At 41.6% G+C, this 15,998-nt stretch overlaps 1 protein-coding gene across 1 annotated transcript in view; it reads right to left on the bottom strand.

Moving 5' to 3' along the window:
• The window catches only part of LOC111974913 (polypeptide N-acetylgalactosaminyltransferase 18-like), an 85,140-nt gene that overhangs the window by 12,565 nt on the left and 56,577 nt on the right, over window positions 1–15,998 (bottom strand). The window contains 3 exon segments of the mRNA XM_024002983.1: window positions 7,168–7,263; window positions 9,319–9,456; window positions 12,336–12,521. Coding sequence (XP_023858751.1) covers window positions 7,168–7,263; window positions 9,319–9,456; window positions 12,336–12,521 — 420 coding nt within the window.

Below are 15,998 nucleotides of genomic sequence, written 5' to 3'. Positions count from 1 at the left end.
ACTACACCGGCTCTGACGCTCGTCGGATGTGGTAGGGCTTTCAAACTATTACGGATTACAAAGGGAAACCCAGCCACGAGCTGCCCAGTGACTCGAGCCCACCAGACAGGCTAAATGCCTTTTATGCTCTCTTCAAGCCAAGTAACACTGAAGCATGCATGAGAGCACCAGCTGTACACACCTCCAAGCTGTGTAAGGGCTATTTGACCAAGAAGGGGAGTGATGGAGTACTTTATCAGATGACCTGGCCTCCACAATCACCCGACCTCAACCCAATTGAGATGGTTTGGGATGAGTTGGACTGCAGGAAAAGCAACGAACAAGTACTCAGCATATGTGGGAACTCCTTCAAGACTGTTGGAAAAGCATTCCAGGCTAAACTGGTTGAGAGAACGCCAAGCGTGTGCAAAGCTGTCATCAAGGCAAAGGGTGGCTACTTTGAAGAATCTAAAATATATTTTGATTTGTTTAACACTTTTTTTTTTAATACTACATGATTCCATATGTGTTATTTCATAGTTTTGATTTCTTCACTACTATTCTACAATGTAGAAAATAGTAAAAATAAAGAAAACCCTTTAATCAGTAGGTGTGTCCAAACTTTTTACTGGTACTGTATGTGTTATGGCTTAACATCATCTTTAATGGAATCTTCTCCAATATAGTCCAGGTAGAGTCGTGAATACCCTGGGGCAGCTGTCTAGGCCACTTACAGTACCTTTTTCTATTTTCACTAATGACCTGCCACTGGCACCGAGTAAAGCCCTATGTGTCCGTGTATGCTGATGACTGAACATTATACACATCAGATACCACAGCAAGTGAAATCATTGCAACACTTAACAAAGAGCTGCAGACAGTTTTAGAATGGGTGGCAAGTAATACGCTAGTCATCAATATTTAAAAAAACTCAAAGCATTGTATTTGGGACAAATCATTGACTAAACCCTAAACCTCAACTATATCTTGTAAAGAATAATGGGGAAATTGAGCAACTTGAAGAGACTAAACTGCTTGGTGTAACCCTGGATTGTAAACTGTCATGGTCAAAACATATTCATGCAATGGTAGCTAAGATGGGGAGAGGTCTGTCTGTAATAAAGAGCTGCTCTGCTTTCTTGACATTGCTATCAACAAAACAAGTCCTACAGGCCCTAGTTTTATCGCACCTGGACTACTGCCCAGTCAGAGTCAAGTTCCACATAGAGGGAAATAGGCAACTTACAGTTGGCCCGGAACAGAGCAGCACGGCTGGCCCTTTCGTGTTCACGGAGAGCTAACATCAATGACATGCATGTCGATCTCTCCTGGCTCAAAGTAGTGGAGAGATTGACTGCATCACTACTTGTCTTTGTGGGAGGTATTGACAAGTTGAAAGCACAGAGCTATCTGTTTAAACGACTAGCACATAGCTCAGACACCCATACATACCCCACAAGACATGGAAACAAGGGTCTCTTCACAGTATCCAAGTCCAGAACAGACTCTGGGAAACAAACAGTACTACATAGAGTAATAACTACATGGAACTCTATTCCACATCAAGTAACTCAAGCAAGTAGTAAAATCGGATAAAAAAAACTGATAAAACTAACACACGCACTGCACTCTACACAAGTACACTGTAACGTTGTAATTTTGTTGTATTGTGGTATTATACATTTTGTATTGTAGATACAGTTGAAGTCGGAAGTTCACATAAACCTTAGCCAAATACATTTAAACTCAGTTTCACAATTCCTGATATTTAATCCTAGTAAAAATGCCCTGTTTTTAGGTCAGTTAGGATCACCACTTTATTTTTAGAATGTGAAATGTCAGAATAATAGTAGAGAACAATTTATTTCAGATTTAATTTTTTTCATCACATTCCCAGTGGGTCAGAAGTTTACATACACTCAATTAGTCGTTGGTGGCATTGCATTTAAATTGTTTAACTTGGGTCAAACGTTTTGGGTAGCCTTCCACAAGCTTCCCACAATAAGTTGGGTGAATTTTGTCCCATTCCTCCTGACAGAGCTGGTGTAACTGAGTCAGGTTTGTAGGCCTCCTTGCTCGCACACGCTTTTCAGTTCTGCCCACACATTTTCTATAGGATTGAGGTCAGGGCTTTGTTATGGCCACCCCCAATACCTTGACTTTGTTGTTCTTAAGCCATTTTGCCACAACTTTGGAAGTATGCTTGGTGTCATTGTCCATTTGGAAGACCCATTTGCGACCAAGCTTTAACTTCCTGACTGATGTCTTGAGATGTTGCTTCAATATATTCACAATTTTCCTGCCTCATGATGCCATCTATTTTGTGAAGTGCACCAGTCCCTCCTGCAGGAAAGCACCCCCACAACATGATGCTGCCACCCCTGTGCTTCACGGGTTGGGATGGTATTCTTCAGCATGCAAGCCGCCCCCCTTTTCCTCCAAACATAACAATGGTCATTATGGCCAAAATGTTCTATTATTTTTGTTTCATCAGACCAGAGGACATTTCTCCAAAAAGTGCGATCTTTGTCCCCATGTGCAGTTGCAAACTGTAGTCTGGCTTTAAAAATAAAAAATAAAAAAATTAAATGGGGGTTTTGGAGCAGTGGCTTCTTCCTTACTGAGCGGTCTTTCAGGTTATGTCGATATGGTACTTGTTTTACTGTGGATATAGATACTTTTGTACCCGTTTCCTCCAGCATCTTCACAAGGTCCTTTGCTGTTATTCTGGGATTGATTTGCACTTTTCGCACCCAAGTACGTTCATCTCTAGGAGACAGAACGCATCTCCTTCCTGAGCGGTATGATGGCTGCGTGGTCCCATGGTGTTTATACTTGCGTACTATTGTTTGTACAGATGAATGTGGTACCTTCAGGCATTTGGAAATTGCTCCCAAGGATGAACCAGTCCTGTGGAGGTCTACAATTTTTTTTCTGAGGTCTTGGCTGATTCCTTTTGATTTTCTCATGATGTCAAACAAAGAGGCACTGAGTTTAAAGGTAGGCCTTGAAATGCATCCACAGGTACACCTCCAATTGACTCAAATGATGTCAATTAGCCTTTCAGACGCTTCTAAAGCCATGACATCATTTTCTGGAATTTTCCAAGCTGTTTAACTTCTTATGGCTGCAATCCCGTTAAAGGGATAATATGACAACAGCCAGTGAAAGTGCAGGGCGCCAAATACAAACAACAGAAATCTCATAATTAAATTTCCTCAAACATACATGTATCTTATACCATTTTAAAGGTAATATTGTTGTTAATCCCACCAAAGTATCCGATTTCAAATAGGCTTTACAGCGAAATCACCACAAACGATTATGTTAGGTCACCGCAAAATCACAGAAAAACACAGCCAATTTTCCAGCCAGACAGGAGTCACAAAAAGCAGAAAGAGATAAAATGAATCACTAACCTTTGATGATCTTCATCAGATGACACATTACACAATACATATATGTTTTGTTCGATAAAGTTAATATTTATATCCAAAAACCTCAGTTTACATTGGCGCCATGTTCAGAAATGCCTCCAAAATATCCTGAGAAGTTGCAGAGAGCCACGTCAAATAACATAAATACTCATCATAGAATTAAAGATATACTTGTTCTTAATGCAACCGCTGTGTCAGATTTCAAAAGCATTACGGCAAAAGCACTATATTCAATAATCTGAGAACAGCGTTCAGCCACAAAAGGAAGCCATACAGTTACCCGCCAAATTGTGCAGTCAACAAAACTCATAAAAAGCATTATAAATCTTCACTTACCTTTGCTGATCTTCGTCGGAATGCACTCCCAGGACTCACACTCCCACAAGAAATGTTCGTTTTGTTCGGTAATGTCCATCATTTATTTCCAAATAGCTATTTTTGTTAGCGTGTTTGGTAAACAAATCCAAAGTCAGAAAGCGCAGTTCACAAAAATCTGACGAAATGTCAAAAAGTTCCGTAACAGTCAGTAGAAACATGTCAAGCGATGTATTGAATCAATCTTTAGAATGTTTTTAACATAAATCTTCAGTAACGTTCCAACCAGAGAATTACATTGACTTCAGATATGCGATGGAACAGAGCTCCCTCTCATGTGAACACGCATAGTCAGAGCATGGCCAGGTCATGGTAGACCTGACTATTTCCTGTCTCCTTCGGCCCCACTTCACAGTAGAGGCATCAGACAAGGTTCTACAGACTGTTGACATCTAGTGGAAGCCGTAGGATGTGCAAAGTCATCCATATCCCACGGTTTGTTCAATTGGGGCTGTGTTGAAAATCTACGAACCTCAGAATTCCCACCTCCTGTTTGGATTTTTTCTCTGGTTTTTTGCTGCCATATGAGTTCTGTTATACTCACAGACATCATTCAAACAGTTTTAGAAACTTCAGAGTGTTTTCTATCCAATATGAATAATAGTGGTAGAGTAGTTGTGTAATAATGTGCTGTATGATGTACTGTTTTTTTGTGATGTAATTGCTTTAATCTTGTTTGGATCCCATTGGCTCACGGCAAAAACTTGACCTTATTCAAACAATTTGTTTTGTTGTTGTCTGTTTTAGTCAATTACAAAACTACATTTAAGAAAAGTACAACATGTCTAAAGATTACTTTTAAATATTGCCTGCTCTCTAGTGTTCTCACTACTTAGAAAAAGTACTCACTACTTCCCTCAAGCCCCTTTTAATGACGGTGCTAGCAGCCACTAGTGCTAGCTACTACTGTAGCTAGCTACCGACCGAAACATTAAGCTAGCCAAGACCAACACCACAAACAAATAGACTATACAGCTACAAGTAGTGAGTGGAATTACAACCAGACTGTAGTTAACAAGTTAAACGTCTTACCTGTGATTAAATATTTTCTACACACATAGCTACGTGTAGCCTACTTGGACACCGCGTCCCTACATTTCCCACACCGAATACCTGAAGCCACAGTGCTCTTCTCGCAGGCTCTATTTTTGACCTGGCTACATGTACATTGAACAAAACAGCAGCTTTTCAGCATGTTTTGTTATTCATGTATTACAAAAAATAAATAAAAATAGATGACGAAGTTGCCTCTCTTATAATGGGGGTCAATAGAAAATAATGTGGTCGAGGGGAATTCCTTATTATTACGTGAATACCAACTGGGGTCATTACAAAATACAAATACTAGTCTGGTTAAGGATCACATAAAAATCTCTAGGCATTGTTCTTAGCCCCTGGCTAGCTAAACCACAGGCTAGTCTGGCCCTGGGCTAGGCTTAGCCTGTGTTCACACAAGCATTTGTTAACCCAGGGCTAAGCGTGAGCCCCGGGCTAAGGATTCACACTTGTATTCCAAAGCCCTGGGCTAACGGTCAAACAACATGCAACCAACATTATATCTATGACATGCGACCAATGTTATAAGCAATAAGACATTTATTAGCACATGATTTCCTCTTGCTTCTAGTCTATCATTTGATTTCCAACAGTGATGGTTTGTATAAACCTTGCTGTCTGCCTGTCTAACCTCGGAAACAATGTTTTAATTTTGAAATTCAATCTTGCCCCTGTAGGTCTACACAGAGAATGCTGTGCATGAACAAAAATCAATATAACTTTTCTGATCCAGGCCAAATTATGCAACAATATTATTATCATGGATATATCAAATTAAATGTCAATACAAAACCTATAAAAAGGCGAAGACAATTAAGCTTATGCTGCCCTTCCAGCTGTAGAGTTTGTAGCTTTAGTTGGCTAAGTGAGAAGGCATTAGCCAGCCTGCATAGCAACCATTTTTTTAGGCATAGCAACCAAGTATTTATTTATTTATTTTTTCCCTCAGATGGAAGGTTGAAATAGTATGAATTTACTAAATGATGTGCAGAATGCATTAGAGGCATCATCACAAGAATATGTAAATTAAGTGACAGTGCAGCGTTTGTGATTAGACAGTGAGCATTCCAGGCGTTGTTCTTGACCCTGTTTCACACTGGCTATTTTGGCACTGTGTTTTCTGGGGCTAGCCCCGAAAGGTCGATGCTAACCCTGCTCCGGAACAGGGCCAGCTACAGTTGGCCTGGGCTAAGGTTGGTGCTAGCCCACTTTAGAATGTGCAAGTATAAACACTCACCCTGGGGCTAAAATCTCCCTAAGCCCAGGGCTAAAATCTCACCTTCTGCAAACTTGAGAAGTCTATTCAGAAACAATAGAACCAAAGCTCTAATAAGAAATGACTGCTGTGCATATTTATGGCAGAAAAATATACAACTAGGTAGCCATTGTGGAAAGTTATTTGAGTTTCAATTTTTGTTTTAACATTTACATAGTCCATGGTATCTCAGTTTTAAAAACATTATGGCAATTGTTAGAGAAGGTGAGGCTGATAGTGCAGAGACAGCAGTTGTGCTGAATCATTCTGCCAGCCTGACCCAGATAGAAACAGTGTCAAGGGATGCTCTCCATCTCAACAGCACTGTAGTGGCTTCCTGGAATTAACTGCTAATGCCTGTCTGGAGACCGGGAAAGTATATGTATGCATGTATGTATGTATGTATGTATGTATGTATGTATGTATGTATGTATGTATGTATGTATGTATGTATGTATGTATGTATGTATGTATGTATGTATGTATGTATGTATGTATGTATGTATCTCTCTCACACACACACACACACACACACACACACACACACACACACACACACACACATATATATATATATATATATATATATATATTTTGTCTAATCTCTGAGGAAGCTTCCTGTAAGTTTACTACTTCCTGCAGACTTGCCACTTTTGAAGTAGAAACTATCTACAAATGGATTCCACTTTGCATTCTGTCAATACAAGACAAATGCAGCTTAGGATGAAGTTCACAGATCAAGCCCATGGTGGATGGGGACCCTTGGCAGTGTGGTGAATGATAAGTGGAGTCCTGCTGGTCAGCTGGTAGACCATGATGGGTGCTGCCATTACTAAGCCATACAAGAGACCAGACACATGTTTCATACAATAATAGCTCTTTAAAGGGACCAACTGTACTGTTGCAGAGTCGTGGACTGAATTTCACTGATAAGCCTTATGCAAGATAAGAAAGGGTCAAAAGGATGGATAAGAAAAGGCGGGCTATACACGTGGAAGATTTGACACAGAGACAGAAATGATGATGTAGTGATGTGGGCTGAAGAGGGCTCGAGGGGGATCTAACCTGAGGTGTCATCCCATGACAGAGGTACAGGATGGGGACGTTGTCGGTGTCCGGCCCCTGGTCCAGACACAGGTCACTCTTCAGAGAGTTCTTCAGCTGAGGGAGGAAATGATCACAAAGGGAGTCATAATTTGATATGTCACTCAATCGGCTAGTCGAGGGAGAGGTTAGCTGTGTGACAGAGAATCGATGAGACCTTGAAATGATTCAAATATTCCTGCTATCACAGCTCCCTATTCAATCAAACCAGAGAGCAGGTTTCCAGTATAACTTCAAAACAACACATGGAGGGAACACTTTTCTATTCTTTGCAGAACAACATGACATAGAACATAAATGGGACTTGTAATCCAAACATGAAGCCTTGTATTTGCACAGTTATTTCAATATATAGCAGTATTTATTTTACAGATCTAGTCAACAGGTTTGTGTGAGGACAGGGGAGGTACTCTGGAGACAGGGATTGGTGGCTGGGCGGATTAAGATGTGTTTGCCTCGCTCTCCGTGAGGACAGGATTAGGTACGGATATGACATTACAAGGACACAGCCAGAGACTGTGCCTGTCAACTCCCCACTGGCACAGGATATGTCTCATTCTGTCAGCTGATCATTAAAACGCCAGGCAGCACCTGGGATACTCTTCAGGGACTGAACATGATGGAATAAAGTCTGACAGACAACATCTAACCATTTCACTCAGGTTCCATGAAATGAGAAAACTATAACGTGCAAGGTTCATGCATGAGTGAATAAAACCTGGGGCTGCTTGTCAGTGTGGGGTGTAGCATGACATTTGACCTCAAATGCTGTGCTGAACAAAGTCTGCATTCTAGATAATGAATTCTCTGACAAAAATGATTGACAAGTTCATAAAATGCACCTAGCAAATGCAGAGTAATGAGGACATTCTATTTTTGAACCCACTTACTACTTGAATTAATTTTAATAAGGCTGACCTATTTTCCTCTCTGCATCTTACTACCTTTCATAATAATATGGAAATACAGAGAAAGAAACCAACCATGAAATGAAGACCGTACTCCAATGAGACTGCTTTTTGGGTGTGTCACTGTAGATTCAGGCATATTGCACTGATGCACTGTGGCCACACAGAAATAAAGCTGTTAGTGTTGAACATGAATTGCTAATATAAATACTGTCAGCGTGCCCTCATGGCCCGAATACAAATTCAGAAACATTTGTCTAGCATTGCTGAGAATTCCATTTGGCCACACAGGCAGATCTCTGTGAGAGGAGGTGACATAAACCAAGCTCTGCTCACCAGCCCCACCACTGCACAACAATATGTGCATACTCAATGGTATAACCTTTGGGTGGTGGAACATTCTTGATACACACAGGAAACTATTGAGTGTCAAAAATCCAGCAGCGTTGCAGTTCTTGACACAAACCGGTGAACCTGGCACCTACTACCATACCCCGTTCAAAGGCACTTAAATATTTTGTCTTGCCCATTCATCCTCTGAATGGCATGCATACACAATCAATCTCAAGGCTTAAAAATCCTTCTTTTACCTTTCTCATCCTGTTCATCTGCACTGATTGAAGTGGATTTAACAAGTGACATCAATAAGGGATCATAGCTTTCGCCTGGATTCACCTGGTCAGTCTATGTCATGGAAAGAGCAGGTGTTCTTAATGTTTTGTTTACTCAGTGTATGTGCATACTATACAATGGTTTGTCTCTTACTGTATGTGTGTGAAAACAATAGACTCTACTCAATGTGCATACACAATGGACAGATTCCTCTGAGTAGACTGGAAAAATAAAGCTTTAGCACTTGGGCAGGTTTGTGTACTGTATAATCTCCAGCAAGTCTTCTGTCTTCTCCCGGAGTCTGAGTTCCTGCACCTTTTCCACATCATGCCCACATTGCCCAAGCTTAAGCGTGCCAACCCTGGCAGTGCACACAAAGACTGAGGCTATGGTAGGCATGTCCACGTGTTTTAGAGCCAAGCTGCCGCAGAAATGCATCTCTCTGTGAAATGAAAGTATTCCTAACTGCAGTCATCCAAACCGTAACTCAATGGATTATGATTATTTGTTCAGGCATGGACCGCATGGTTTATTCTGTGGAGGCTTTACTTGACATAGCATTTCCATTTTTTGCAGAGGGCATGTTGCTTACCACTCCATACGCAATGGTGTCTGTGTACATCCTCATCTCTGGGTAGATGTTGACCAGGTACCACCGAAAAGTCTTACACTGGAGCCTCTTCCTAAGGGCCTTCCTCTCAGAGATATCTCCAATGTCTATTCCTGAGTCCTACACACACACACACACACACACACACAACACAGAGATAAACAGTTTGACCGTGATTGCTGTAAAGATACAAATGCATAAAGATATCATGCATAGAAAAGGGTATATGTGCCAAGCTCTTAGGTGGAAAAAGGAATCAGATTCCCAGTTTCCCTGATTTCAGAGAGGCAATGTGACATAACTCCTGCGAGCCTTTCATGTTCCTTGTATAAAGAACCGCAGGACTAAGTGACTGACATCATTTAACATCATCTGTCATTTCCTCTGAGTCCTCACGCTGCAACAGCCACGCTCTGGCCCAGCCTTCCTTCTGCAGCAAGCTGCCACTCCTGTCCACTCTACCCCAATTATCTTAATTGCTGCCTCGCTGACAAACTTAAAAGCTGAAGCAGACCTGATAGATCCAACATCAACTGCAATTGAAGCAACTTGCATCCTTCTGAGATACAATAAACAGACTAACGAGAGTCTAATAGACAAAACAGCAACAGCTCTGACTTGAAATGGAATAGGTTTCTAATACGTTTGGACATAATAAATTCATGAGGCTAATCCTGAGGCCAAATTTCCCTCCAAGCTTGTTGAGTAGAATAGCAGAACTCAGTGTATCGATATCAATTTAGAGATTTGCCTGCTGATGCTCATCTATTTGCCCATCTATTTGAAAGGAGTTTTTACATAATTGTGAGTATTGAGTGCAAACAGGAAAACTATTAAGCATTTAATCAACTCAGCCTTTGTTCAAAGAAACACCAGGCATCCCTGCTAATGTATTACAACATCTACATATATATAAAACATATATACAAATATATATACACACACAGTTGAAATTCTAGATACACCTAGGTGGTAGTCATTAAAACTTGTTTTTCAACCACTCTACAATTGTCTTGTTAACAAACTATAGTTTTGGCAAGTCGGTTAGGACATCTAAGTAATTTTTCCAACAATTGTTTACAGACAGATTATTTCACTGTATCACAATTCCAGTGGGTCAGAAGTTTACATACACTAAGTTGACTGTGCCTTTAAACAGCTTGGAAAATTCCAGAAAATGAAGTCATGGCTTTAGAATCTTCTGATAGGCTAATTGACATCATTTGAGTCAATTGGAGGTGTACCTGTGGATGTATTTCAAGGCCTACTTTCAAACTCAGTGCCTCTTTTCTTGACATCATGGGAAAATCAAAAGAAATCAGCCAAGACCTCAGAAATAAAATTGTAGACCTCCACAAGTCTGGTTCATCCTTGGGAGCAATTTCCAAATGCCTGAAGGTACCACGTTCATCTGTACAAACAATAGTACGCAAGTACAAACACCATGGGACCACACAGCAGTCATACCGCTCAGGAAGGAGACGTGTTCTGTCTCCTAGAAAAGAACGTATTTTGGTGCGAAACGTGCAAATCAATCCCAGAACAGCAGCAAAGGACCTTGTGAAGATGCTGGAGGAAACGGGTACAAAAGTATCTATATCCACAGTAAAACGAGTCCTATATCGATATAACCTGAAAGGCCACTCAGCAAGGAAGAAGCCACTGCTCTAAAACTGCCATAAAAAAAGCCAGACTACGGTTTGCAACTGCACATGGGGACAAAGATCATACTTTTTGGAGAAATGTCCTCTGGTCTGATGATACACAAATATAACTGTTTGGCCATAATGACCATTGTTGGAGGAAAAAGGGGGAGGCTTGCAAGCCGAAGAACACCATCCCAACCATGAAGCAAGGGGGTGGCAGCATCATGTTGTGGAGGTGCTATGCTGCAGGACGGACTGGTGCACTTCACAAAATAGATGGCATCATGAGGCAGAAAAATATGTGAATATATTGAAGCAACATCTCAAGACATCAGTCAGGAAGTTAAAGCTTGGTCGCAAATGGGTCTTTCAAATGGACAATGACCCCAAGCATACTTCCAAAGTTGTGGCAAAATGGCTTAAGGACAACAAAGTCAAGGTATTAGAGTGGCCATCACAAAGCCCTGACCTCAATCTTATAGAGAATGTGTGGGCAGAACTGAAAAAGCATGTGAGAGCAAGGAGGCCTACAAACCTGACTGTTACACCAGCTCTGTCATGAGGAATGGGTCAAAATTCAACTTATTGTGGGAAGCTTGTGGAAGGCTACCCAAAACGTTTGACCCAAGTAATTAAACAATTTAAAGGCAATGCTACTAATTGAGTGTATGTAAACTTCTGACCCACTGGGAATGTGATGAAAGAAATAAAATCTGAAATAAATCACTCTCTACTATTATTCTGACATTTCACATTCTCAAAATAAAAGTGGTGATCCTAACTGACCTAAAACAGGGAATTTTTACTAGGATTAAATGTCAGCAATTGTGAAAAACTGAGTTTAAATGTATTTGGCTAAGGTGTATGTTAACTTCCGACTTCAACTGTATATATACACACATAATGCCATATCAAATTGATCTACAAAAATATCTTCAGTAACAGCTCTCTTCACAATACAGGTGTAGGATCTTAATTTGAGCCAGTTTGCTACAGCAGAAAAATAATCCTGCTGCAACAGAACATGCACTTTTTTTTTTTAGGGGTTGACACATTTTTTCATAAGGGAAAATTAAGTCTGATATTTCAAAGTGGAATTTACAAACTTCAGAAGCCTTTTTAAACCTCAAATACTCTACAAGTTTCAAATGTCCTGCATTGTAGGAACGTTCTCCTGCAACAGGGTGATCAAATTAAGATCCTAAACCTGTACACTAACGTATTACACTATACATCACTCTTTATTTACAAATCCCCACTAGCGAGACAATATTCCCACCCTGACCACTTGCCCACCCTCTATTAGACATGGTTCAGTAGACCTGGTCCAGTTAGCAGCTGACAAACTCTCACCTCCTGAGGGATGTTCCAGGCCATATAGACATGGCTCTTAAACTCGTCCATCCAGACCTCCGCAACCCTCAGGGCGTTCCGTCTCACGTGAGACGTCAGGTCCTCAGTGTAGGGCTTGTGGGCACGCTCTATATGGGCGATACGGGCACAGGGCAGGACTTCCACACTGCCCCCACACTGCCACACCTGGTATCACACATAAAAAGACAGAGGGAAAAACTTGGTTAATCATCAGTTGTGCTAAAATCATGTTGCYGGGCAGGAAAAGACCCAGAGCAGATCTAGAGCTCCAGAGGGTGCTCCAGTAGAAAGACTCAGATCAGAAGCCTCTTACTCTGAGGCTGACAGGGCTACATGAGCTCCACCTCTCTACTTGATCCAAAAAGCCTGTCAAATGCAGCCAGGAAGAGGAGAACCTGGAGACTCCTTGGTCCAGATAACACCTCACAGTACTGAGGTTGCCAGAAGCCTCATCAAAACGGAGCACCATGGCTTCACTGACATCTGACATGCTGTGTCTGACTTAGTGGTCTAACAGTTTTAATTGCTGATATGTGATGACATTTGGAGTCCCAGTGCCTTATGCTTAATGCCATGATTAATGGCTGCTAGGAGTGCGAGAGAGAGAGAGACAGCAAGAGCGAGAGAGAGAGGGGAAGAGGAAGCGAGCGAGAGAGAGTGTGCGCGAATGAGAAAAAGGGAGAGGGAGAATTCAGTATGTCAGTAACAACATTCCTACAATATGGCCTTATCTCCTGTTCTTTCTTAGACGTAGTGTAATGCTGTGATTCACTGTTGTGATAAAACTGTCTGCTCTTTGTCCCCTGTGGCTCTGCGTATCTGTGCTTCGCCTGCTTTTATCTCTCTGCTCTGGCCCTGAAGAGCTCATAGCCTCTCGTCTCCTCTCGACTCCCTCCACGGCACAGCACTAACCGACATCTAACCGGGCTTCAACGGGCTAGCATTCCATCCTGGGAATTCCTGCACACTGACATTCATTCCACATCTCCTCTTATCAGGTCCTATGTGCAAAAATGTACTTCAAAGCTCTGATGTAGTTCCAGAGTTCTGACAGATTTTCTGGAAAGTTAATGCTCATTCCATAATGTTATCATTTCCTACATTGCTGGCATGGAGAGTAGATCGGCACCCGCTGTCTGCAAGGAGTTTACCTTCCTCTGTCTACTTATAGCACTCAGGGACAGCCACAGAAATCTCTAAGTCGTCTATCAGGGGATACCAAACAGGACACATACATACATACATACATACATACATACATGCACACACACAGACAGACTCAGAAAGAGAAACAAGTGCACACAGAACAACACACAGTTACAGACCACAACAGTCAGACTACAGTGTTATAGGAGTGATACAGCTCAATGACGCAAGTCATGTAATTGATGATGTCTGTGACTGCTGTGCTGTGATCTACTTCCAAAGATGAGGCACTCTGTCTCTTTCTCTCACAGAGGCGTTCAGTCTTGCTTTCCAGAGTCCCCTCCTCGCCTCTGTTTGCTGTGCTCATTTCTCCATGGCAAACAAACAAACTGGCAATGTCAACACCCACAGTCCCATTGCCCCATCTGTAGATTCTACTAAACAAACTGAAGGTGCAAAACAGGAATCTGTGAAAAAAGTCACGTACATGTATGTCGATCTTTTCCCCTGACCTGAGTGAACTGGTGTTAATACACTACAGACAGAACAGACAGAAATCTTCATCACTCTTTGATTGGAGAGGTGCAGTAAAGGTCCTCAAGAACATCAAACTGCTCTCATCATCATTATCATCCTCTGATCTTCTCAGCCCTTATGGCATTGTGCAAGGTATGGATACGCCAGATACAGACAGATGACCTCAGTGAACCTTCTTCAGGAAAACCATTTCACAACCCACTCATTCTCTCTCCTACATGTCATGACTGCATTTCATGTTACAGGAGCTGTGTATACACAGAGGATGTGTTATGACAGTTTTCCAGCCATTGGCTTATTGTGTCAACATTGTGAATAGGGTGTTGAACGGAGCACCTCACAACATACAGCGTACAATTGGCTTTGGAATCTATGGAATATTTCCTGCCTACAATAACTAATATAGTAAAACAGTCTCAAAGCCTATGGAGCGTAACAATTTTTTTTACCTGATGTTCAGTAAATTACTTCTGCGTGACACATAGGCTACATTAATATTCATTCTGTGCAGTATGTGTTGCATTTGGAAAGTATTCAGACCATTTGACTATTTACACATTTTGTTTAAGACAGCCTTATTCTAAAATTGATTAAACACATGTTTTCCTCATTAATCTACACACAATAATAACGACAAAGTGAAAACAGGTTTTTAGAATTTTTTTGCAAAGTAATAATAAAAACTTCATAAATACCTAATTTACATAAGTATTCAGACCCTTTGCTATGAGACTTGAAATTGAGCTCATGTGCATCCTGTTTCCATTGATCATCCTTGAGATGTTTCTACAACTTGATTAGAGTCCACCTGTGGTAAATTCAATTGATTGGACATGATTTGGAAAGGCACACACCTGTCTGTATAAGGTCCCCCAGTTGAAAAACCAAGGCATGAGGTCGAAGGAATTGTCCGTAAAGCTCCGAGACAGGATTGTGTCGAGGCACAGATCTGGGAAAGGCACCAAAAAATGTCTGCAGCATTGAAAGTCCCCAAGAACACAGTGGCCTCCATCCTTTTTAAATGGAAGAAGTTTGGAACCACCAAGACTCTTCCTAGAGCTGGCCACCTGGCCAAACTGAGCAATTGGGGGAGAAGGGCCTTGGTCAGGGAGGGGACCAAGAACCCGATGGTCACTCTGACAGAGCTCCAGAATATCTCTGTGGAGTTGGGAGAACCTTCGAAAAGGACAACCATCTCCGCAGCACTCCATCAATCAGGTCTTCATGGAAGAATGGCCAGACGGAAGCCACATGACATCCCGCTTGGAGTTTGCCAAAAGGGACCTAAAGAATCTCAGACCATGAGAAACAAGATTCTCTGGTCTGATGAAACCAAGATTAAACTCTTTGGCCTGAATACCAAGTGTCACATCTGGAGGAAACTTGGCACCATCCCTAGGGTGAAGCATGGTGGTGGTAGCATTATGCTGTGGGGATGTTTTTCAGCGGCAGGGACTGGGAGACTAGTCAGGATCAAGGGAAAGATGAATGGAGTCAAAGTACAGAGAGATCCTTGATGAAAACCTGCTCCAGAGCGAAGGTTCAGCTTCCAACAGGACAACAACCCTAAGCACACAGCCAAGACAACACAGGAGTGGCTTCAGGACAAGCCTCTGAATGTCCTCGATTGGCCCAGCCAGAGCCTGGACTTGAACATCTCTGAAGAGACCTGAAAATAGCTGTGCAGTAACACTCCCCATCCAACCTCACAGAGCTTGAAAGGATCTGCAGAGAAGAATAGGAGAAACTCCCCAAATACAGGTGTGCCAAGCTTGTAGCGTCATACCCAAAAAGACTCGAGGCTGTAATCGCTGCTTCAACGAAGTACTGAGTAAAGCGTCTGAATACTTATGGAAATGTGATATTTCAGTTGATTTTTTTTTAAATTAGCAAACATTTCAAAAAATCTATTTTTGCTTTGTCATTATGGAGTATTGTGTGTAGATTGATGAGGATTTT

The sequence above is a fragment of the Salvelinus sp. IW2-2015 genome, linkage group LG15 (assembly GCF_002910315.2).
Source record: "Salvelinus sp. IW2-2015 linkage group LG15, ASM291031v2, whole genome shotgun sequence".
Classification (NCBI taxonomy): domain Eukaryota; kingdom Metazoa; phylum Chordata; class Actinopteri; order Salmoniformes; family Salmonidae; genus Salvelinus; species Salvelinus sp. IW2-2015.
Note: the sequence above shows the minus strand (reverse complement) of the source record. Positions and strands in the feature narration are given on the sequence as shown.